Source organism: Esox lucius, chromosome 18 (genome assembly GCF_011004845.1).
Source record: "Esox lucius isolate fEsoLuc1 chromosome 18, fEsoLuc1.pri, whole genome shotgun sequence".
Classification (NCBI taxonomy): Eukaryota; Metazoa; Chordata; class Actinopteri; order Esociformes; family Esocidae; genus Esox; species Esox lucius.
In genome coordinates, this window is record NC_047586.1 from 15,948,116 (window position 1) to 15,972,323 (window position 24,208).

General features: G+C 41.7%; 1 protein-coding gene across 19 annotated transcripts in view; it reads left to right on the forward strand.

Annotated features, from left to right (window-relative positions):
- The window catches only part of LOC105017684 (neurexin-3b), a 300,014-nt gene that overhangs the window by 228,708 nt on the left and 47,098 nt on the right, over positions 1 to 24,208 (forward strand). For all 19 annotated transcript variants that reach the window (XR_002198175.2, XR_002198177.2, XR_002198178.2 and 16 more), the window contains one exon: positions 21,516 to 21,687. Coding sequence is in view for 14 of the 19 variants with exons in the window: in XM_034287715.1 (XP_034143606.1) it covers positions 21,516 to 21,687 (172 nt within the window). In the remaining 5 variants the exon portion in view is untranslated. The remainder of the gene's footprint in view (positions 1 to 21,515; positions 21,688 to 24,208) is intronic.

The window sequence follows — 24,208 nt, forward strand, 5'->3', positions numbered from 1 at the left end:
CTTTTCGGGGGGGCTGTGCATTGTGTTTAGCTTGTTTTTTCTTCATTTAAAATATTAGTAATTCAGCAGACACTTATCCAGAGTAAATTACTGGCAGAAAAATAAGAATGAAGATTCTCCTTAGTTTCAGCCCCAGTTCTTCTGATACATCCCATGTTACTGCCTTCCACAAACCGCTCATATGCACTGAAATGTCTACATCCAACAGTAAGTGTACTCTAAATGTGTTTGGTGTGTCCTCTAAAATGAATGTATCCTGGGTCTAGTTGTATACAGACAACACTAGATTGTATCCTCCGTGGGTCTAGTTGTATACAGACAACACTAGATTGTATCCTCCGTGGGTCTATATTTACACAGACAACACTAGATTGTATCCTCCGTGGGTCTATATTTACACAGACAACACTAGATTGTATCCTCCGTGGGTCTAGTTGTATACAGACAACACTAGATTGTATCCTCCGTGGGTCTATATTTACACAGACAACACTAGATTGTATCCTCCGTGGGTCTATATTTACACAGACAACACTAGATTGTATCCTCCGTGGGTCTAGTTGTATACAGACAACACTAGATTGTATCCTCCGTGGGTCTATATTTACACAGACAACACTATTCTCCTGGTCCTCACTGTCTAGTTCTGTTGTTAGCTTGACATTGCCTCTTGCAGCCAGAGTGTTGCCTGTCCTGCCCCACTGGTTCTTGTGTATGCCTGACCTGACATGAGTGAATTCACATGAAGGTGGACAGAAAAATATATGGGATCATATGGTATCTGTCCTGGCCCAGTGAAGCCGTTCACAGAGTGAGCTGTGTCATGATGCGTCATTCAGATGGACACAGGCCTAGTGTGGTTATCAACCTTCAGGGGCTCCAGTGGACCGACACGGCCCATCTATGACCGATAAATCATTCCGCCCGCCCATCCGTCCGCCAGACAGACTGACACCTATTGTGCTGTGAGTCTATTCAGTAGCCAGCCAAGAGGAAGCAAGGGTGTGCACAGCAGCTTTCATAGCAGAATGGAGGGAGGGAGATAGGTGGGGAGAGAGGAAAGAGAGAAAAAAGAAAGACAGAGGGGAAAAAAGAGGGGATGAAAGAAAGCTGGAGGCGTTGTTTTGGTTCTCTGTTGTTTCCACAAACTCTCTGTCTCTCTCTGTCTTTCTCTCTCTCTCTCCGTGGGAGAGTGTTATTAGTGTCTTTAGGGAAGCTGATGTATCTGCCTCAAAATTCACTTCCTCTGTTTCATTGAGAAGACAGTATGGCATGTTTTACACGCAGGAGTTTGTCTGTGTTTCCAGCTGCTTTGAATACTCCTCTATAACCACAGTTTTATTTATTAAAGAAAATCTTGACAGGTGTGAAGAAAACAATGTGTCAGTAAGATATTATTAGTGTCAACAGATAAATTGTTGTTGGACACAGTGGGATGGTTTTGAGTCTGGAAAATGATTTAGGCAAAGAAATTGAGGAAAGAAAGCAGTATGTTAAAAATAAGCATCATATCAAATAATATCAAAAGCTTAAAGTCACAGTTGTGTGGTCCTCACACTGTAACTTGGGTAAGTAAGCAGTTTGCTCCAGATTAAACCAGTTATTATATACTATATAGTAATGTATGTAGTTAGTATATAATAAGTTAATATGTACATGTATATAATTATCAATCCTATTATATCGTACTATTCCATAATGATGTCATCAGGTAAGGTGTGTAAACACATTGTATTTGTGAATTGTTTTCCAAGAGTGCAGATGCCAAGTGCAGAGTGGGCTTGTTTTACTTCCGATTGAGTAAAACATTTGATGAAACACATTGAACTTCACATTTTGGTTGGGCAAATGTAAGCTAGAAAGACATTTAAAATGCATTCCACTGTTTGTTTTTTTCATACAGAACCTACTCTCTTTTTTACATTAGAAAGGCCTGGACCCACCTTCCAACCAATGAACAGTCAATATGACTCAACATTGCTAAAGGCTGGTGGAAATACTATATGCTAGAGACTATATGCTATTCTAAAAATTTGGTTTTATTTAGGAAGTTAAAATTCAAACAAGGTTATTTGAAATGACGTTGTTACTGGCTACGTCATGCACTGAAATTGAGCTTTACCAATGGAATATTTTTGGAAACCTTAGGATGTGTTCTTTATGAGGCTGTATATACATACATCCAAACTTATTAACTGAATGTGACTGTAGAAGGAGTACCTGAATGTGACTGTAGAAGGAGTACCTGAATATGACTGTAGAAGGAGTACCTGAATGTGACTGTTGAAGGAGTACCTGAATGTGACTGTAGAAGGAGTACCTGAATGTGACTGTTGAAGGAGTTCTTGAATGTGACTGTAGAAGGAGTACCTGAATGTGACTGTAGAAGTAGTTCCTGAATGTGACTGTAGGAGGAGTACCTGAATGGGACTGTAGAAGTAGTTCCTGAATGTGACTGTAGGAGGAGTACCTGAATGTGACTGTAGAAGGAGTACCTGAATATGACTGTTGGAGGAGTACCTGAATGTGACTGTTGGAGGAGTACCTGAATGTGACTCTAGGAGTACCTGAATGTGACTGTAGGAGGAGTACCTGAATGTGACTGTAGAAGGAGTACCCGAATATGACTGTTGGAGGAGTACCTGAATGTGACTGTTGGAGGAGTACCTGAATGTGACTGTAGGAGGACCTGAATGTGACTTTAGGATGAGTACCTGAATGTGACTGTAGAAGAAGTTCCTGAATGTGACTAGGAGGAGTACCTGAATGTGACTCTAGGAGGAGTACCTGAATTTGACTGTAGGAGGAGTACCTGAATGTGACTTGTGTAGTTGAAGGCCGAAGGGTATGACTTCAAAAATGGCAGAGATATTTTTATTTCAAATTCAATTTGAGTTAGGATGACTCAGTTGGCCTTTCTAGTGTTAGGGCTAACTACAGAACGTCCACATCTTTCGGTTCCGGTTTTCTTTTCCCTTTGAAAGACAAACTTTGTGTTTGAAGTGGGAGCCAAGTGAGGCCTTGTAAAAAATCTTTTTTTTTTAAATGAAGGCATTTCTGTACTATTGAGTGGATCTGTCTGGAGTGCGACAAGACTCAGTCGATAGCTGGTGGACACAGTAAGGGGCCTTTGAGCCACAGGAGAGTGGAGGCTGGGTAATGGCTGGGTAGGATACCAGCCCGATTGGGTGTCCTGATCTAACCTTGATGTGTCACTCTGATATCTGAGATACCGGCTGTTTGTACAGGTAGGTTGGTAGATGGATAGAAAGAGATTGACAGAGATAAAGATATAGATATATAGATTCCATGTTGCTCTCTGTCTCTCTCTCATTACCATCTGGACCTCGCTGTGTAGCTTTTTCCTTCTTCTCTGTCTTTCTACCCGCTCCCTCTGTCTATCTCTTCATCTGTTTCTCTCTGTGTCACTCGTCTTCTTTCTGTTTTGGTCCCACGTTACGCGCTCGAGTACCCTGAATCATTCTGCAACACAACATGCAGCGTTTAAATCACCTGAAACCGTCAAACGACCATCTCACCAATCAGAATCCTGACCATAAACATTCTGCAGAACATAAAAGCCTGATAATGGTGACTAACACTTTAATCACCACACGGAGACATGAGATGCTGTGCCGTTAGCATGATTCCCTGCGTAGGTGCCTCACCATTATGGAGGAGAACCAGGATCCTCTCAGAGGTGTATGATTAGCGGTAATTGCATATTCAGAAATATGTCTACATCCCCTGCATTCCAATAGCCTAGAATCCATGCTGGCAGTCTCTCGGCAGGCCGTGCTGGTTATTGTGAGGGAAACGGTGATGAGCAGCTATCTGCCTGGGCTTTGATATGCACTTATCTTTTAGCTGTTTCATATTATGGAAAAGCAAATTGCTTTTAAAAAAAAAAAAAGAATGGTGCCTTATTAATTTTGAACCAATTAAGCGGTTGATAAATAAAACCACGGAAATTGGAAAAATAATTATAACCAAAATGGAGAAAGAATAATGAAAAATGCATGGGGAGGCTTAAATAAGGAGGACTTAATGTTAACGTTGCTGACCATTACTTTAACGATACATTACAATATTATGTTTATAGCTAACAATTAGTAATGAGAGGACATATTGATACAGTTGCACATTGTTATAAGGTCTTTTTGACAATATACTGTTGTCATATTGTATCGTTTCAACAATATAGCAATACACATTTTTCACTAGTATGCTGAAAAACACTCCTTTAAAACTTGTTCTCCATCTTCCCTATTTTTTATCAGAGAATCAATAGTTTTCAGCACTTTTATTCCTATCAATCATTCATTAATTCTGATCAAAAACTGTTTTTCTTATGCCTCTCTGTTGTCGCTCTGCAGTAGACATATGGTGAGCAATGTTTGGAACATTGAATTGTAATAAAATCAGCAAATCAAACTGCAGTGTAAAATCATAATCGAAATACATATCACCTCAGCACCAAGTATTGTGATAATATTGTATTGTGAAGGTTCCTGGCAATTCCCAGTGCTATTAATATTGACAGATGCATGGAGGGAATGTGGAACAAGGATGCCTAGCAAGGAGGTCAAAGAAATAAGCGGTTTCTGTCCAGTTATGAAAAATGTCTCTCAGTGAATGTTCATAATATTTACATGAAGAGTCAGTAGTGTGTGTTTGCCCTGAAAAGCCAAATGAAGATTCGAAGACAGCTTGGCCCCAAAGTGTCTGTTTCAGTCCAGAAGTAGGGCATTTGCTATGACACTGCCTTAATGCTATTTGAAGTGAGAGAGACAGACGGCAGATATTTTCTCAGCATTTATTCAGCCATTTTAGCTCTGGACTATTCGGACTCCATTTCAGAAGCCCTCTTCTTGCTTTTTCATTCTGTCTTCTCAGCTCCATACTGCATTATACTGTTCTATCGTCTCTTAATTTGTTCCAATCGCCAAATGGTTTCGGGTACAGTCAAAAATAAAAAAGAACCATTGTTAGAAGTATGTGTTTTATAAGCCGTAGGCTGTGGCAAGTTGACTGAACTCCAGGCTCAGGCTTCACCAGACTCACTTCCTCTGTCACCCCCACCCCCTCCACCATTTTCTCATCACTGAACATAGTAAATACTCATGCTGTTAAGCTATGAAGAATGCTAACACAGTGACAGAGAGCATGGGAAATGTTCTCCGCTTCCTTACCAGCGGGGGGTCCGATCACTGTAGTTATATCAATGCATGTCAGACGTACGCAATCTTATTTTATTTGTCAGTTTGAAATGATTATTTCATGCATAATCCCTCGTCCTCTACATCCCTGGTTGAATAATCCTTTCTATTCAACCAAACATACTTAAATACCGTCATTGGAATATTCCAACCACATCATCTTTAGGATTTACCATTCCTATTGAACTACACATACATCATTAGGATATGAATGTGCCATTCTGATTGAAGAACATAATTAGACTTTATGATAAACTTTTGGCTAACCTTCCTGATCATAATGCATGATGACCTTAAACGTAAGTGGCTATCTGTATCATACTTTCTGATGAACTTTCACCATAGATGCTGTGCTTTCTGATGAACTATAACCGTAGGCTATCAATATCTTACTGTACTTTATGATTTAAAGTAACCTTAGGCTATCGCTATGATACTGTTCTTCATGATGGACTTATTTTCTGAATTGCCTAGTTCTGTTGTCTGAAATAATACCCCATAAATAACACCTGTATGTACAGCCCCGTGTGGACATGCAGATACATTACATGGTCAAAATGAGATGGCCACCTGAGCATCTTTATGAGTTTGTTAGATTCTGTCCAAGTTTGATCCATGAACAAAATAAATGCAATCAGAAGTCAGGGGAGAGCCATCTTTATTCAGCATGAGTCTATGATGTTGTCCTTCCATTTCTCATTTCTATCTCTTCCATAATTACAGAGGCAACACAGTCTTTTATGCCAGGATACATAGGAGGTGGCCAGTGGTCATAACCAACTATTACACATTCCAATACCCTCCAATAAGAAAGGTTTATCCTACAACAGACCCTTGTATGGTATGTTCCAACCTATGGTCAATGGACCTATCCATATAGCCTATGTCAGTCACATGGGCAACTCCTAGCAAGAGGTATGGACAGAATGTATGGACAGGATGTGTGGGGCCCATCAGTAACAGGCAACACGTCCTATCGATGGTCCTTCTTTCAGAGTTAGTCAGCACATCTGTGTTGTGTTAAGTTTCTCATGCCCATTTCCTATCAAGTTTGTTGGACATCCCATACCAAAACCATGGGCATTAATATGGAGTTGTCCCTCTTTTGCAGTGATAACAGCCGCCACTAAGTTTGCATGGTCTACTACTTCGTGGCTGGGCAGTAGTCCTCCTAGACACCTCCACTTCACAATTATAGCACTTACAGTTGACCGGGGCTGATCTGGTAGGGCAGAAATTTCATGAACTGTCTTCAGTACGTCCCATTGTACTGTCGATGTTTGTCTATGGAGATTTCATGGCTATGTGCTGGATTTTACACACCTGTGAGTAAATGGTGTGACTGAAACACCAACAATAATTAGTTGGGGTGTCTACATACTTTTGGCCATAAAGTGTATGTTTTATAATATGTACAGCCCAGAAAGAGTCCAAGTAGTTAAACTTTGACTTTACTGGTGTAAGTCTTCACACTACAGTATACATTTGGATTAAATCACAAGAGTTAATCAGCCATGAAATTGTGTTGAGTTTGTATTATAGCAGGAGATAGCTCATTGTCTAAAAGTAATAGTTTTCCAAGTAAAAGCACGCTACACCTATTGCTTCAGTTGATTTGACATTGGAGAAATTCTGGAGGGATTCCAGCCAGAGATTATGTGGCTGTATTCTAACCTTTATTTGAAGAGATCAGTGGGCTACGTACTACGGAAATGATCACTACTAGGAGGTTAACATTCTGGCCTCTGGAGATACTTGCTCTCTTTCTGTTTCTGATTCTATCCTTTAATAAGAAGAATGAAAAATATTAAACAGGTTCAGAATTCAGTTTTTCTTCTAAAACGAAAGTGTAAAAAAAAAAAATAGAGAGATCCTTACTGTATCACGCATTTCCAACAGAAACCCGCCTTGCCCAGCTCATCACAGATTCCTGGATCTGGGCCCAAGCTGCTCCAGCTCGTCTCACACCTCTCTCTTTGTGTGTCAGGCCTGTGGAAGAGAGGTGGCGGGGGGGCAAGGTGTTTATCCCCAGGTGGTTCCTCTACAGATAGACAGCTGTGCTGGTGCTATCGTTCCCTGAGCCCTTTGCAGGCAGCTCTACATCTGTCCACCCGCTGGTGGGCGAGCCACTAAGATATTTATTTTTCTGCCTCATCAGCCCTTCCCATTATCAGGATAAAGCCCCAAGCCTCCTAGCTTAACCCCTTTCCTCCAATTGTATTTAGCCTACTCTGCATGCCTTGCCTGAATCCTGGACTCAGATCCTCCCCTTCTTGGATCCTGTTGTTTGCAACACTCTAAAAACAGCATCAGATTTGAGAATTCATCTTTTACTTTCTCATTTTTGGGTGTAATATATTGATGCAGTCCTTTACAGTTACTACTTAGGCAAGTCAGGTTTATTTGTATAGCACATTTTATACACAGAGGCAATTCTAAGTGCTTTACAAAAAAACAAAACAATCAGCCATATTATAAACACTTCTAGAATAATAGACAAAGCATGAAAAGAGAACAGCGCTTTAAAAAAAAAGAGGGCTCATGGCCTAAATGTTTATTCAGTGATTAGTAAAGGCAGTAGAAAACAAAGGTTTTTAGCCTAGATTTAAAAGTGGTCAACGTTGGAGCAAGATTAAGATTTTCTGGCAGTTTGTTCCAACTCTGTGCTGAATAATGACTAAACGCTGCCTCATCTACCTCTTTACTTATTCTGGGAACGCTTAGCAGCCCAGACCCTAATGACCTGAGGGGTCTATAAGGTTCATACTGAGAGAGTAGGTCTGAGATATAACTTGGCCCTAAACCATTTAGCAAGTTATGAGTGGCAATATCTTCAAATCCATTCTATTAGATAAGTAAGGCAGTACAGAGACCTAGGAATTAGAGTAACTTGTTCAGCTTTCTTAGTATTTGTTAGAACTTCAGCCTCAGCGTTCTTATTGAGCAACAATTTTCGGTGAGTGAGAGAGTCCTAAAAAATGGCTATTACATTAATACAACCTTCTGCCCATAAAAGCACATTTAGGTTTTTCTAGATCTTTTCTGGACATGATTCCTCTAATCATGACTCCTCTAATTCTACCTATGTTTGAAGGTGGTAATAGGCTGATTTTGTTATTAATATTGAAAGTCATATCAGAATCCATAATTACCCCAAGATTTCTTACATAGATTTTTTACCTGCATATAGACTCTTTGCACCAGCATAGTGAGGAACTTCCGCTTTTGTCTAGAAGTCGGTATTGCAGTTTCCGGTTTACTTACTAATACTCATCCGCATTAGTAAACACCTAAACTCACAACAAGATGAGTGATGCTGTTGTACGAAAAAAAAGAAATATAATGTACGTGACTCATTTAAGTTTCAAGGTACAAGTGGGGCATCATTTTAATCAGGAGAATGTCCTCTTTTTAATAAAATATGGCTTGCGCCATTCAATGACTTCAAACGCTAGACTAGAAATAGTCAGAAAAGGCGATTTTTTTATATACTTATATACTTGCGCCATTCAATGACTTCAAACGCTAGACTAGAAATAGTCAGAAAAGGTGATTTTTTTTATATACTTCCACGTAAAGCAGGTTTAAGCGCAATGAATACCATATAGGACCAGATGTTTACTTCCTATGCCAGTTGTTATTTTTCTGTTTCGTTGTGAAATGAGGTCACAGTAGTAAAATAAAAGAGGAGACCTGTTTTGGTGCTTTTTTGAGGCTATGGAATTTTAAGCTTAATTCAGGTTGAAGAGGCTGAACGAAGGTTCTTTTCAGTTCACTTGCTATGGGGACGCGCTAGTGTTCCAGCTCAGCCAGCATTCTTTTGCCGTTTTTGAGGCTAGGGTGAATTTTTATACATTCTATTGTCCTGCCTAATACTACACTAAAAAGGAAAACGTCGCTAACTAGCTTAGCCGATAGCCGGCCGGCACACCACAGTAAACTACTTACCCTCGTAGTTGTACAGATAACTCGATACGTAGAGTTTGAATCCCTTGTTCCGCTTGCTTGTTGAAGCAGGGGACCAGGCATCAACAATTCGATGGACATCACTAATGCTTATTTTAGGCAAGTCTTGGAGACATCTGCTAAAAACTGACATTTTGGGCGACGCGGGTGATCGCCTTAAGTAAACCGGAAAATGATATGCCGACATCTGGCTAAAGCGGAAGTTTGTCCATTCGCTTGTGCACAAGGCCTATAGATGATATCACTGGTGAAATGTGGTGACTTGCTAACTGTTTTCTGTAGGCACCACACTCAGCTTTGGTTATTCAGCAATAATGTTGTCGGTACCTAGCAAATGCTAAGTAGATGTTCCAGGTTGTCAATGAAGTCACGTCGAAACTTGAAAAAATGGGTATTGATACCATTGTGTACAAAACTAACCAAGAAAGGTGGGAGGTATCAGTTCAGTTGAAAATTACATTTATATAGTGAAAATGAAAACAATGCTAATAATGCTTATTCCAGGCTGGGACAGAGTTGAATAATGGCTTGTTGTGAAAGATTACTCCATGGGCCTTCAAGAACAACTCAAGGTAAGAGTTATTTCACCCAAACATGAATCTAGGTAAAACTATCCCTTTAATGACTGCCATTTTCAAGGCCTTTGGAAAATTGACTGAGAGAGCTGTCAACTATTTGCTATAGATCAATCGCGAAGCAGCTAAGAACATCTATCAAAATGGTTTGTGGGCCGAGCATTAAGGCAGCAGCTGGAGAGCTTAAGATGTTGTTCGGTTTCCATAAGCGTTGTATCGTCAATTGCATAAAACTGTGTCACGCTTACCACATTTCTTCCTTGTGAATTTAGTTGTGGCACTGTTTTTATTGTTTTATTATCCTTAAAAAAGGAGGCAAATTCATTACATGTATTGGTCGAAAGGAGCTCAGGGTCCACTAGAGCTGGGGTGGTATAAAAAATGTCAGATAAACTATGTGAAATGTTTATTTCTTTTTTAATGATGTTAGAATTAAGGATTCTCTTGCGCCTCTCCTATATTTGAAGTTGCATGGTCTACTACATCGTGGCTGGGCAGTAGTCCTCCTAGACACCTCCACTTCACAATTATAGCACTTAAATTTGACCGTGGCAGATCTGGTAGGGCAGAAATTTCATGAACTGTCTTCAGTACGACCCATTGTACTGTCGATATTTGTCTATGGAGATTTCATGGCTATGTGCTGGATTTTACACACCTGTGAGCAAATGGTGTGACTGAAACACCAACAATAATTAGTTGGGGTGTTCACATACTTTTGGCCATGAACTGTATGTTTTATAATATGTACAGCCCAGAAAGAGTCCAAGTAGTTAAACTTTGACTTTACTGGTGTAAGTCTTCACACTACAGTATACATTTGGATTAAATCACAAGAGTTAATCAGCCATGCCTAAAAAATCTCTAGATTTCATCGTCAACCTGGAGTTTTGTTTTGCGCCAATTTCATTCAGCCTTTTCGGAACTCCCTCTTCTGGGTTTTTACAGATGTTGACATGATGGACACATCAAAGAAAACACAAGGCCAACCTCAGAAACAGTTGAGATATTAAGACATTTTGTAAGAACTACATCCATTGTACCCTTGATTATGCGAAGGCCCTTTTCCATAAGCTGAGACAGTCTTTGGTCTCCAATTACTCCAAGTTAATAACGTAATGTGAGTATTTGGGTACTTTTGGGAGGGTTTCACCTACACAGGCATTAGAAGAATACAATTGATTTATCAATATTGCGTCTGGTTACCTAACATCACATTTAGAGTAAAAAATTAAATAATTGTATTTATTATTTTGTTTGTGAACTGACCACCACTGGTGCACATTAACAAGGGGACACAACATCATAACTCCTTCACATATAATGGGTTGGTTGAACAGTGTAGAAGAGAACCTCCTCAGTTCTTATTTCTTATCGTCAAGCCCATGTATGTGAGGAACGCCTCTCTGCCATTTCTTTTAACTCTTGGTATGTTGCGTTGCCATCTGTCTTACCTGGAAGATAGAGCTTTCCCTGTTTGGTGTGTAAAGATATGGGAAGATGGAAGTATGCCTCTTACCCTCTCTCTCCCTGTGAGTGTTCCATCCAAGCCGCTAACTGCTGCTTGATGTTCAAAGACAGGCAGCTCGCATCCTGAAGCTTTTCCTGGCTGTCTCTGTCTGAATGGGAGTATCTCTGGAGCTGTCACTCAACGTCTGCTCTCCACTTGATGCTTTTGCTTGGTCCTTTTTTGGTAGTTAACTGTTTTGTATTCCTGCCTTCAACCATCTTTTTGATATTTCAAACGTGATGGTCTTAGAATGTTTTGAGTCAGTTGCCTTAGTTATCTGAGTCAGTTTAGAATTCAACATTCTATTATCTGAGTCAGTTAAAACTATAATTTGGGTATAGACTCTAGTTGTCTTAACTATCTGAGTCAGTCAAGACTATAACTTTCTTAGGGCTCTGGGTGAGTTGAAACTATAACTAAATCAGTTGGAGTTGCCCGACTTATTCTGCATGTCGTGTGTTTGGACATTGCCCCTGATTATACTGGACTGGTCTGGAAATACCAAGAGGGCACTACTTGAAACAGGCTGGAGAGTTTTGGCTTTAGGTCCAACTATTTTGTCTGCTGTTATGGTTGGCGGGAACAATGGCTCTGTTGAAGTGACTGAAGTACAGAGCAGCACATTGAGGTCAGGAGTTTTACAGCAGGGCCTTCTTCCTCTGCCTTTATTATCTGCCTTTGCTGCGTCATCTTAGATCTTGGTCTAGAAGCCCAGACATTAAGTACTTCCTTTCAGAATGTGTGTTCAAAAGAGTGTAAAACTGTGCCCCTCATGTTGTGTTGTTGCCTGATGATGTTCTGAGACCCAACATTGTTACTCTTTATTTAAAAAAGATGTTCAGACATGTAGAACTACAGTGTGCAAGACTCTTTTCATGCTCTCAATGTTTTTGATTCTCTACAAACTTTAGCCCACAAGGTTGTTACTCTTTATTTCAGGGGTAAAAAAGCGAGGGAACAAGCAAGAAAAACAGGGAGAAACCACTCGATGAATTTTGTCTGCTTGATTTATGGCCCGCAATTTCGACCGGGAGACCCAAATTGAAATTGCTTGAATTCACCCGCACATTAAATTAAATATACAGAACAGATTGTAATTTGATCACCAAGCTGTTTCAATTTCATTAGCTGGTTCCCTAATGGACTTTCACAGCACTGTATTCCATCGAGCACAAATCCTATTTTTAATGAACCCCTGTCGTGCTGGCCACGTGTTAAAACCGCTCAGCGCCGTGTGAGGTTCACAGCCCAGTCACTTACTGCGTTTGAGTATGTGTGCACATCTCTGCTCTCGCTAATGGACCAGTAGACCCACTCACTGGAAATAAAGAATGAAATCCACCTGATGACTTAAACACTGAGGCCTAAACAACACGTGCTTTGCATTCGTGTTTAATGAACGGTTCTTCTTTTGTCGGGTACCGAGTGCTGCTGTGAATAGCGACGGATGGACCCGGAACTCGCCCGCCTGGCAGCCCCATCGAACGCGGCCACGTTTTCTTACGTCGTCGTCGTCGTACGACCTCATTATCGTGTTGGGGCTAATTCCTTTGTTGTAATGATGTTGTTTGTGTGTGAGGGAGTTTGTGTGTGTGTGTGTGTCAATAGGTTGTAATGGTATAGATGGGGAATGAGGGATTAAGAGTTGGCTCAGGTCAGCCCCGCTCCACCTGGCAGGCTGCAGCACATTCAACACTGAGTGGGCTCTGTGGTGTACTGGGCTAGGGTTGTAATTATGATGGGTGCATAGTAATCACAACAGCTGTGTTCCAGCTAAACAGGAAACATATCTGAAAACGTGAAACGCTTCGGAAGAGGGAATGAAAAAACAAAAAGAGGGCTCAGCGGTTGCCGGTGTTTCTCAGGTCGCAGCCTGAACGGTGTTTAGAACGCCTCAGCTGTTAAAAGACGTTCTTATGTTCATTATGGAGATCTAGAACATTTCAAGCCCTTCCATCACTGGAGCTCAGCTACTCTAAGCCAGGGAGGGAACAAGGTGTTTGTGATGATTAAAGGGGAATAACAGCTAATGTGGAAGGAAATCAATCCCCCACAACTCATTTTTGGACTGTCTGACGAAGAGTGCAGCTCTCTCACTACAGTGAGGCTTAGCTGTCATAAAAGATGGTGAACCGGTGACTCAGGCGTATCACATTAAATGTATGCGCTGTTGTGGCGTGAGCAGGTGACTGAGAGAGCTGTGCTGCATGCTTTGAAGGACAGTCAAACAAGGAGTTGGATAGATTTATGAACCTGGACAAATTTTTCAGAATTACCGTCATTCCCCTTTAAGACCGGGGAGCGTTTCCTCCTGTCCACACGGGGTTGTAGGAAAGTGATATCATCCAACTTCATCCCTGATGACACTCGGTGGGAGGATTGATAAATGTTTTCACCGGACCTCCACCATTAGTGTCAGGAAGAGTTACTGTGTGTACATAAGCATATACACGTGTGTGTGTGCGCATGCGAGAGTGCGTGCTATCCAAAACAGACAAACAGGAAGCTCAGTGCACGCTGTGCAGCGCAGAACTTCTATGAATAATGAATAGGGATGACCCTGCCGAAGCCATTCATAGGAGGATCAAAGAGAACTGTGGATCTCTGCCTCCATTTGACATTGAGCCGGAGACAGAGTCAAAGCCATTATCTTTCACAGTCCTGCTGCCTGCTCATGTTTAAATTCAATATTCAGCGGCTGTGTTTTTATTATGTCGACTAGTTGGGGTTAGAGGCTAACGTTGACTGGCAATCCTGAGCATTTAACACACTCAGCTAATGGACTTTCAGGCATTAGCCAAGCAATTAGCATGCCGCATTAAGTAAAGAGGACGTTTTGTTCTTGTCCTCAGTGTGGAGTGGAGTCTTTCCAACTTCCTTCCTGCTTCTCGTGTTCATTTTTGAGGATTATTTAGGAACAACCCCTCTTTCACCTCAACCCAAAGACCTGCAAAGTGTGAATTATTTTGTCTGAGTTTGTCTGAATTTAGGGAGTCTTCAAATGTCTAGATGATAAAAAAGATCTAAGTGTTACTGCAATAATAACCTCCAAGACCTATATAATGGAGTTGCCATGGACACAGAGAATAGTCTGCCATAGGGTGATGTCATTACAGAAAGTACTTCACTCAAAGTCATCCCCAATTCCACGCTTGGTAACTGAAGACACAATCATGTCCGGGATGTTACACGTGGTCCTGTCATCTTCAATTGTCTCTGTCAGTTAGCTTGGACAAATGTCTTGTTGTTGCGAAGGCCATGAGTATCAATCCTCTGCCTCTCCCGGTCTGCTTCCATCTTCACATCGATTCTAATGTCCTGTGCCCACTCCCTGAACAACTCCCAAATTGCTCTCTGTTCCCTTCTAAGGGCATTGACTTTGACCAGATCTCATAGGGTGTCAGTCATTAGTAGCTCACTACATGGGGAATAGGGGGCTGTTTCGGACAGAGGCTCTGTGGTCTGCGATACTGTTCAGGTGGCCGATGGGCCCTGGCCACAACCTTTTAGCCTTAATACCCCACGTTATGGCAGATGGAGGCTGTAGGCAATCTAACCTTGTTCACTGGGTTGGGTCCAGTATGGCAGGGCATCTGCTTTGTCTCCTGGCTCTCAGCTGGGAGTTCAGGTTGTAGCCCCTTCTTATCATCCAGGTCAGCTTTTATCGTCGCTCTAAATGTCCTAAGGCCATATGACAGGGTTTGTTATGTGAAACCTCTGTGGAAGAAATGTTTCATTTGTGAAGCTGATGTAATGTCTTATCTTATTGATTTAATTACTAAATGTTGACTAGACAAAAGGCCTTGGACATGCAACATCCACTCTTGGCTAGAACAGAATAGCCATTCAACCATCTTAGGGGATGGAATCTATTGTAATAAGGGCCATCCCTTTATAGTCTCTGTCTGGAAGTATATCTTCGGTCGCTCTGGCCCAGGATGTCTGTCTGCAGGAGACTGCTGGATATATTGATGCTTAAACAAAAGGACCCCATTGGGTACCGCTTCTTGTGTACATCGCCTGTCTGTCTGGCTGGCCAGGACAGACACACACCATGCTTTTAGGGCTGCCTGGAGAATCCTCAGAGAGATCTGTAGAGGTAGGCCGCTGTGAGTTTCTGGGTGACCAGCTACCTGGAGCGTTGCATGGGCTTGAGGCATTGATCGGACGCTGTCCAATTGGCTCGTGGGTCTGATTACCGGTGTCAGTGAGCTAGGGTCACATGGTCCCGAGTGCTTTAACAGCGGAGCATTGCTCTTCTCATTTAGCTTCTGTCTGAGCCTAACAAGGATTGTTTTCATTAGTCATACTAACCAGTGTCTCCATCACACACACGCACACCTCACAAACACAGAAATACACGCACCGCACCGCAAGCTTCTGTCTTTGCCAGTGTCTTGGTTCCAACACTATCTGTAGGTCAGACATACAGGGATGTCATGGTGGGAGAGGAGATGGAGGGATCAAAAGGGAAGAAGAATACGTGAGAAGTGGGGAAAGGAATAGAACATCACTTTATTGTCCTTCCTCTAAATCACGTTCACAGGGCAATGATAACATTCAGTAATTTTTTTTTGTTGATATTATTATATTAATTCACATCCAACCACTTTCATAGTAAGGTAAGTATGTGCCTATAAAAGCATTACGTTGCATTTAGTAGACCCACCACACAAGGGATAAATGAATGTTTAAATGTGTTATTTTTTTGGCATTGGCATTCTGAAGAGCTGTGCAGAGGGAAGCTTCTCAAACTGGGGGGATGTAATGGGTGGGATGGGGAGATTCTAAAATGTGCTACTCAACTGGGGTTTTGCGTGGCCAAATATTGTACTGCATGGCATATTTGGTCACTTATTGGGGCGAGTCGTGGCGTATTGGGTCCAGTCATGGCATATTGGGTCGAGTCATGGCGTATTGGGTTGAGTTGTGGCGTATTGGGTCGCATATTGGGTCCAGTCATGGCGTATTGGGTCGAGTTGTGGCGTATTGGGTCCAGTCATGGAGTATTGGGTTGAGTCATGGCGTATTGGGTTGAGTTGTGGCGTATTGGGTCGCGTATTGGGTCAAGTCGTGGTGTATTGGGTCGAGTTGTGGCGTATTGGGTCCAGTCATGGCGTATTGGGTCCAAGTCATGGCGTATTGGGTTGAGTCCTGGCGTATTGGTTCCAGTCATGGCGTATTGGGTCGAGTCATTGCGAATTGGGTCGAGTCGTGTCGTATTGGGTCCAAGTCATGGCGTATTGGGTTGAGTCTTGGCGTATTGGGTCGAGTCGTGTCGTATTGGGTCCAAGTCATGGCATATTGGGTTGAGTCTTGGCGTATTGGGTTGGTTGGGTTTTGGTGTGTGTTTGAGAGTGACTTTTCTTCCTGCCTGCTTATTGGATATTGCTTATTGCTAATCCTTCTTATCGCTTATTGTGGCTGATAAAAGAGGGGGATGCTCAGTGCAAGGTTATTCTTTGTTAGGTAGGAGTGTGTGTCAGTGTTTGTTTGTGTGTGCGTGTTTGTGTATGTAATTTTCCTTCCACTGATTTATTTTTTTGGTCAGGAATATCCAGGCAGTCATCATCTTATACTGGGAGAACAATAGCTATTCCGCCCCTTCCTTAAGAGACTATGAAGTGCTGTCCCGCCCGGCAACTGACAGGCCAATAAAGAATGTAATTGGAAATGTCAATCACAGCGTGGCAGTGGGGGGAGCAGACTGTCACGTGGGTGGGTGCTGGACGGCTGTGTGTGTCTGCTTGTGTCTTTTTATTTGTGTCTTTGTGTTTGTTTGTGTCTGTGTTTGTTTGTGTATGTCTGTGAGCAGGTAAAGGATCAGCCAATCAGACCTTTGAACAGTAAAACCACTGTTGCTCTTTTTTAAAATTGGGCTACAAGTGTTTTTGGATTGTATGCGAAAAAAGTAATTACGTGATCAAGAGCTGTTGCCACCAACTGAAAATGTTATATGACTGTCTCACGCAGAATATTCAACATGTAAACGATCAACACACTCACACTAGTCCCCAAATTGAAACATAATGTTGTGCTGATGCTATATTTGGTACGTGCCTTGGTGTTAGAAGGGAAATGAATGAACTGTAATTAGCAACAGGTTCCATTTCTATAGCAATGTGCCCGGGGGAGTGAGGCCTGCCTGTTGATTTGTCAGGGTATGTAGAGATCGTAGTGTGTTGCTTTAGTCTAGACAACGGTACAGCTTATTTAGTTATTCACTGCTCTGAATTGTAGGCCTTTTTGTCAACCCCTACAATGAACCCTATGTTTGAAGGATTTTCACTCTCGTGCTTGCAATTACTATTGTAGCTGGAAACGGCAGATTTAATGGAATATCTACACTGTATTCCTTGTACAACACTGTGTACTACTCCCTTCAAAGAACTGCGCAAACTGTCTCTAACCAGAACAGAAAGGGAGGCCCCGGTGCGTAGCTGAGCAAGAGGAAAAATTCATCAATGTCTAGTTTGAGAAACATACTCCTAACATGTCCTCAACTAACATTAAATGGTACCTGCAAAACACCAGTCTCAACAAAGAAAAAGCCATATCTCCGACTGGCCAATAAAAAGAAAAGATTTAGATGAGCACAGACACTGAACAGAGGAAGATTGGAAAAAAGTGTTATGGAAAGACAAACCTAAGAGGTGTTCGGACCACAAAGAACATTCATGAGATGCAGACCAAAGGAAAATGATGCTGGAAAAGTCCTTAACGACATCTGTCAGGCATGGTGGAGGCAATGTGATGGTCTGGGGTTGCTGTGGTGGTGAAGTGGGAGATGTGTACAAGGTAAAAGGGAACAATTTAGGGAAGTAGCAGCCAGCTGGTATTCTGTCTATAATGAAGTGACCAGCACAGCCACCGGATCTCAAACCTACAGAGCTGTTGTGGGAGCAGCTTGACTGTATGAGGTGACCTTAAGAAGTGCCCATTAAGCCAATCCAAGTTGTGGGAAGGGCTTCAGGAAGCATGGGATGAAATCTCTTCAGATTACCTCAAAGTACTGAAAACTAGAACGCCAAAGGTCTGCAAGGCTGTAATTGCTGCAAATGGAGGATTCCTTGATGAAAGCAATTATTATTTCAATATAAAATAATGATTTCTAACCTTGTCAATGACAATATTTTGTATTAATTTTGTTATATTTCCTATTCAAACTCATTTCATTTATGTTTTCATGTAAAACAGGGACCTTTCTACATGATCCGAAACGTTTGAGCGGTAGTGTACATGCACATGGGTGTGTGCATGTGTGTGTCTCTGCGTTCATGTTCTGTGAACTTAACTGTGTTCCTCTTTAGAAACGCTTTCTATTTTAACCTTGACATCAGTTATTAGAACAGAGAGAGGCTCTTACAGTCAGAATGGGACTTTGTTAATTAGTCATGCTTGAGTGTTTATGTCTCCCTTTCTTCCTCATGCACAACCTGGCACTTTCAGGAGATGGAGTTCACATGTTTTGCAGCTTTCCCTCTCCATTACAGCAGAGAGAGACAGAGCAGTAGGCCTTCTCTCTTTCTTGTTCTAAGTGTATTTTAGCACGCACTGTTTCAAATTCAGAGGCTAACTTAATAGACTAAAGTTAAACTTTGGTGTTAATGAGGTTTTGTTAGCGTGGGCACAGCTCCAAGCATCAGAGAACATCAGGTGATTGTTTGGTCATTCTATTGGGTTAGGGTAGTTACTAAAAGACATATGGAAAAAACTATTTGACAACCATAGACAAGGCTTACCACTCTCAAGGATGTTCAAAGAAATCCCATTTTGAAGGTTTAATTGAAATACTTGGAATTTCTATAGAGGTATTCTAGAGTAATGGCAATGCATATAAACGAACTAGGCCTCGAATCATTGTTAATATGTTTTAATCTAGTTTTTTTTCTCAGTAAGATTGCCTTAAACAACATTAAGAAGGCATCTTTGACCCACAAAATGGACACCAACATATTTTCTCTGGATGTCAGCGGGTATTACCGCAGGGTTTCAGGAAGAGTAAAACTTACTTTACACTGTGAAGTAGAAATGATCACTCATATCCTGATTCAGTAGTTCTCATCTTTTCACTAAGTCACAATATGGTGAACACAATAACAAACTTACCATTTGATGTGCATTGGCAGCATCATGATGCTCAGAAATCTATGTAGAGATATTGACCACCTACTGTGACTTGCTAAAGAGTTTCTACTTCTCACCAATTCTCAGATTTTACATATTTTTTTGATTTTCTCCCCTAATAAAACAAATTTCATCGTGCAATAATTGATTTGCAGTGTCAGTGTTTTAAAATAAAATATCAAACAGAACCATATATGTACCCTTTTGTCATTCCGTAATTGGTCAGGGGTTTGACTACTTTTGCAGAACACTATATATCAAGGAAAAATTGTTTTGGTGCAGGCACAACCGACAACCAGAAATATTATTGCAACGTTGTTAAAAATATTATTGCGATATATTGTTAAACACACACCGAGCAATTCATCATATTGGCATTGTTATGAAAAATGTCCCCTTGGCACTGGTACTTAAGCAGGTAATTACACACTAACACAGTCCCAGAGGGGATTAGAACAAATGGAATGAAAAACACTATGGCCTCTGTATTCCTCTCTATCCCTCCCTCTTCCATCTGAAGCTCTGGCTCTGTCCGTCCCACTCTTCCTCTATATACATCTCTTCCTTTCTGTCCCACTCTCATCTCTATCCCTCGCTGTATTCCTCTCTCTCCATCTCTCTTTCTCTCTCTCTTTAAAACCTTTTTCTTGTAACAGCAGTGTTCCCTTGAATACCCAAGCAGCCCTGAACAAACGTGTTGGCAGGTTATTTAAAATCAGCACATTGGTGAGAATGTAACTTGCAGTGGGAAACCAGAGGTTCTGATATGTCGATCATTAGCGCTCTCTCTCAGAGTGATTTAACACCCATAACTTTTCTGTTAATTAATGTCATTTCTACTACAATAGTGCTATTTATATGAATGAGACGCTAGATTTCCATCAGGAAAAAAAAGATGTATAGTGTAAACGGCAATTGTCACACATCACCTTCCGAGGTTTTCCTACAAATAGTCCCTGCAGCTACTGTGGTCTAAAGAGGACGTCTTGTTCGATCTGTACTGGAGTGGAATGAGCATTGACATGGGAAGTCCTTCCAGCTCCATAAACAGAACCACATAAAAAACAAATATTGTCCTTGGGAAGAAACTAAAAACATCTCACACTGGCACCAAAACAACTCTACTGTTACAGGCAAAAGTACTTGTTCTAAAGCGAGTGCCTTGTTAGTAGCCAGTGATCTATTTAAGTGAACTTTTTTTTTTTTTATTGACTTTCTTCCCCCTTTAAATATCATACTACCAAAAAGTTCTGTTAAAATGCAGGGATACAGACAGTGCAGGGATGATGACCCAGACCGCAGAGGAGCTTGCTATTTCATTTAAAACACTGACACTCAAAATCAATGAATGAACAGTAACATTGATTTCATGTTGAGAAATATTTGTAAGAAAAATAAAACACAATTTTTTTTCGCTTGCATAAGTACTCAACTTCTGTGTTGTGGAATCTCCCAGTTCACAGATAAGACACTGTCCTTATGAAGACAGAAGTACTTGGCCACCACCTGTACATAATTAAAGTTGCGGTGACTTTGGTAACTGTTAAAGTGTCACTGGTCAGGCTGTGATTCTGAAGGAAAATTAAGACCAAAGAGCATTCTACAGAAGTTAGAGATAAAGTAATACAAATGCATAGATATGGAAAAGGTAATAATAAAATAATATCCTAGTGTTGATGATCAGGAAATGGAAGTTGCATCCCTTCACCATAGCAATCACTTCTGTTTGTATACTACTGAGATCTGGTCTTTGAAAAAAAGTTCTATCTAGAAAATTTTTGGCTGTACATGTGGGAGAACCTACTGAAGTAGTTCTGGGTTCCAGGTAGAAGCCTTTCCATGAATAATCCTTTTGTAACCATTTATTTCTAGGATTGCATATGGTCTGTTATTCTGGGCATTAGTACAAGCAGATACGTCAGCAGTGGTCAAGAGCATTGGGCCCGTAAACAAAAGGTTCTATTTGCTGGTTCTATTCCCCAAGCCAACAAGATGAAAAATCCCAGTCATTATGGCCTTGGGCAAGACAATTATCTCTAAAAGCTCCCAGGTCGTTGCTGTAGTTTAGAATCTGTTCTTCACATTGGTGAAATAACGGTTGTATTCTCCCTTCTCCAGACGGAAGGCAAGGTGGGCGTGACGTTCAACATTGGGACTGTGGACATCAGCGTAAAGGAGGTAACCACGGCGATCAACGATGGGAAGTACCACCTGGTTCGCTTCACCAGAAACGGGGGCAACGCCACTCTGCAGGTGGACAGCTGGCCAATCAATGAGCACTTCCCCACAGGTATCCACCAATCACCAACCGGGTTTCTCTAACCTTGCCTAGGACCCATGCACCTGTTGACTTCTGACAGCAAGAATCAGTCCCGATTCCTTAGCCTTTCCTCGTGGTCTATGCTGTTTGAAGACCTAAAGGCTGTGGATGGCATGGGCAGGGCAGAGGGGCAGATTCACCATATTGACCCAATAATAAAAGTTAGGGAGTGAATCTTAGACCCACTGAACATCACCTGTTTACAAGATTAGACTCCGTTACTCCCACTGGTCATCACTTGTCTATTAGGTTAGACCTCTAGGTCTACTGGACATTGCCAACATGATTGTCAGAATACCAGTGTGTCAGTATAACTATTCAGGCAGTGCATGTCTCCCCATCAGTGGGCCAACGTACACTTTACCACGCTGCTTAGAGCTCCAATTTACTGAAGTGTGAACAGATGTGAACTGTTAATACACTCTGCCCCTTGATTCCCCTGTCCTGAAGAGTACCACATGGCACACGTGCGCGCACACACACACACACACACGTGCGCAGACGAGCACACATCGACGACGGAGACTGGCTCAGAGGTAAGCCTGCAACCCGCCACGACACATGTTGTTCCCCTCCTCGTCCTCTGAAAACCCACTGACCACCGTTGCCTCTGTGCCACGCTGGTTAAGCTCCAGACCAATGAAACCGCCCCCCCCCCCCAATTAAGCGGGGACACCTGGGCTGCGGGATTGAAAGCGAGCCGAGCCGAGGCCGCTGACTGCCTTTTGTCTTACGAGGGACGCCAGCTTCGTGTCTGACATCTGGCCCGGCCTGTTTCGGCAAGGGGAATAAAAGGCGGCACATCGAGGGGGCCAGACCGGAGGGACATGAGGAGGCGTGGAGAGAAACAGAGACAGAGAGAGATAGCGAAACGGGAGAAAGAAAAATGAAAAAGCTATCAAGAGGCATATATAAGGTGCGACGGAGCAGTAGGTGTTCAAAATGTTCCGTCCTCTGTCGTATAAGCCTTCAGAGTTCCGTGCCTGCTTGCTGCCTGCCAGGTTGCCTAAGAAGAGCCGTTCTGCGGCGGTGTGCTTCTGGGGAGATAGAGACTCTGCTGCCTGCTCCCTGTCTGCCTGTATCTCTCTCTCCCAGCTCCAGGTGGACGCTACCCAGGCTGAATGCAAATGGGCTCTTCAAACACAGCCGGCTCCATTTGAAGGCTCAGGCTGTCCCCTCATTTGGAACCTGGGACGTGCTGCTGATACCTAGCAGAGGGATGGAGGGAGGGAGGGAGGGAGGGAGGGGGAGAGAGAGAGAGAGAGGATAAAATCCTTCGCTGCGCGAAGTTTTGGGTTTGCTGTCCTCCTCTTTGATGTCTGTGTCCTGTCGCCTCTTTCCCCTCATTCTCTCCTCCTATTAACTACCAAAGTGCGTGAGAGCAACTACTCTCTCTTCTAACTCTGTTTAGCAACGCAGAAAAGCTTTTAGAATCTGGGAAAAGTATGGAATTCAAAATGGCCGACGTACCTGAAGACGACCAGCAGGTCTAAGATGATGACACATCTAGTGCCTTATCTGAAAGAGCCGACTCAAATGTTTCTTACACATTTTTACTTCATTAAGTGTGTCTTTTTCTCTCTGGAAATCTTTCACTTTATTAATTATTGTAGAAATATAAAATATGCATTCATTATTTATATGCATTAATATTTTCTTTAATCTAATTTCAGATCTGATTAGTGATTCATAAAGATATATATCTTCCTTAAGCACTTAAAAAAAATTCTCTATGCGGGTTCAAAATCCAGAGATTTAAAACAGAAAGTATTAAAGTTCCAAATGGCCTAGTGGTCAAAAGAGATTAAACTAAATGACCTGGGGCTTGTTTCATGGACACATTAAGCATAGTCCTGAACTAAAAAATCCTACTAAATGGAGATTTCCATTAAGTGAGATTTTTTTTGTTCAGGAGAAGGCTTAATCTGTGTCTGCAAAACCGGCCCCTAGAGTTCAGAACCATAACAAAACCTCACAAATTGACTTCCGTTTCTCCACAGGTGGTAAATGTCTGTGAAGTGGTTGGTTAGTGATACAGGATCTGCATAGATCTAGCTCCTCATATTCTAAAAATGTTCAGTAGCAGTCATACTAATCCTGGGTGTTTGCTAAGAAAGGAAGGAAAACCAGCATGCTTTTAAATATTTGTATTATTTTGGTGCAATGCAAATAGAATGTTGAATTTTGAGTAACTCAATAAATATCTGTTTTGCAAACCGAAACAATATTAGACAAAATTGACCCAATTATATTCTATAAACAGTTAGGTCCGGAAATAATTGTACACTGACACATTTTGATATTTTGTCAGTTCACCAAATTATATTCAAGTTACAGTTAAATAATGAATATGGGTTTAAAGTGCAGTCTCTCAGCTTTAATTTGAGGGTATTCACATCCAGATTGGACAAAGGGTTTAGGAATTACAGCTCTTTAATATGTAAACCCCTGTTTTTCAAGGGACTAAAAGCTCAAAAGCTGTTACATGGAC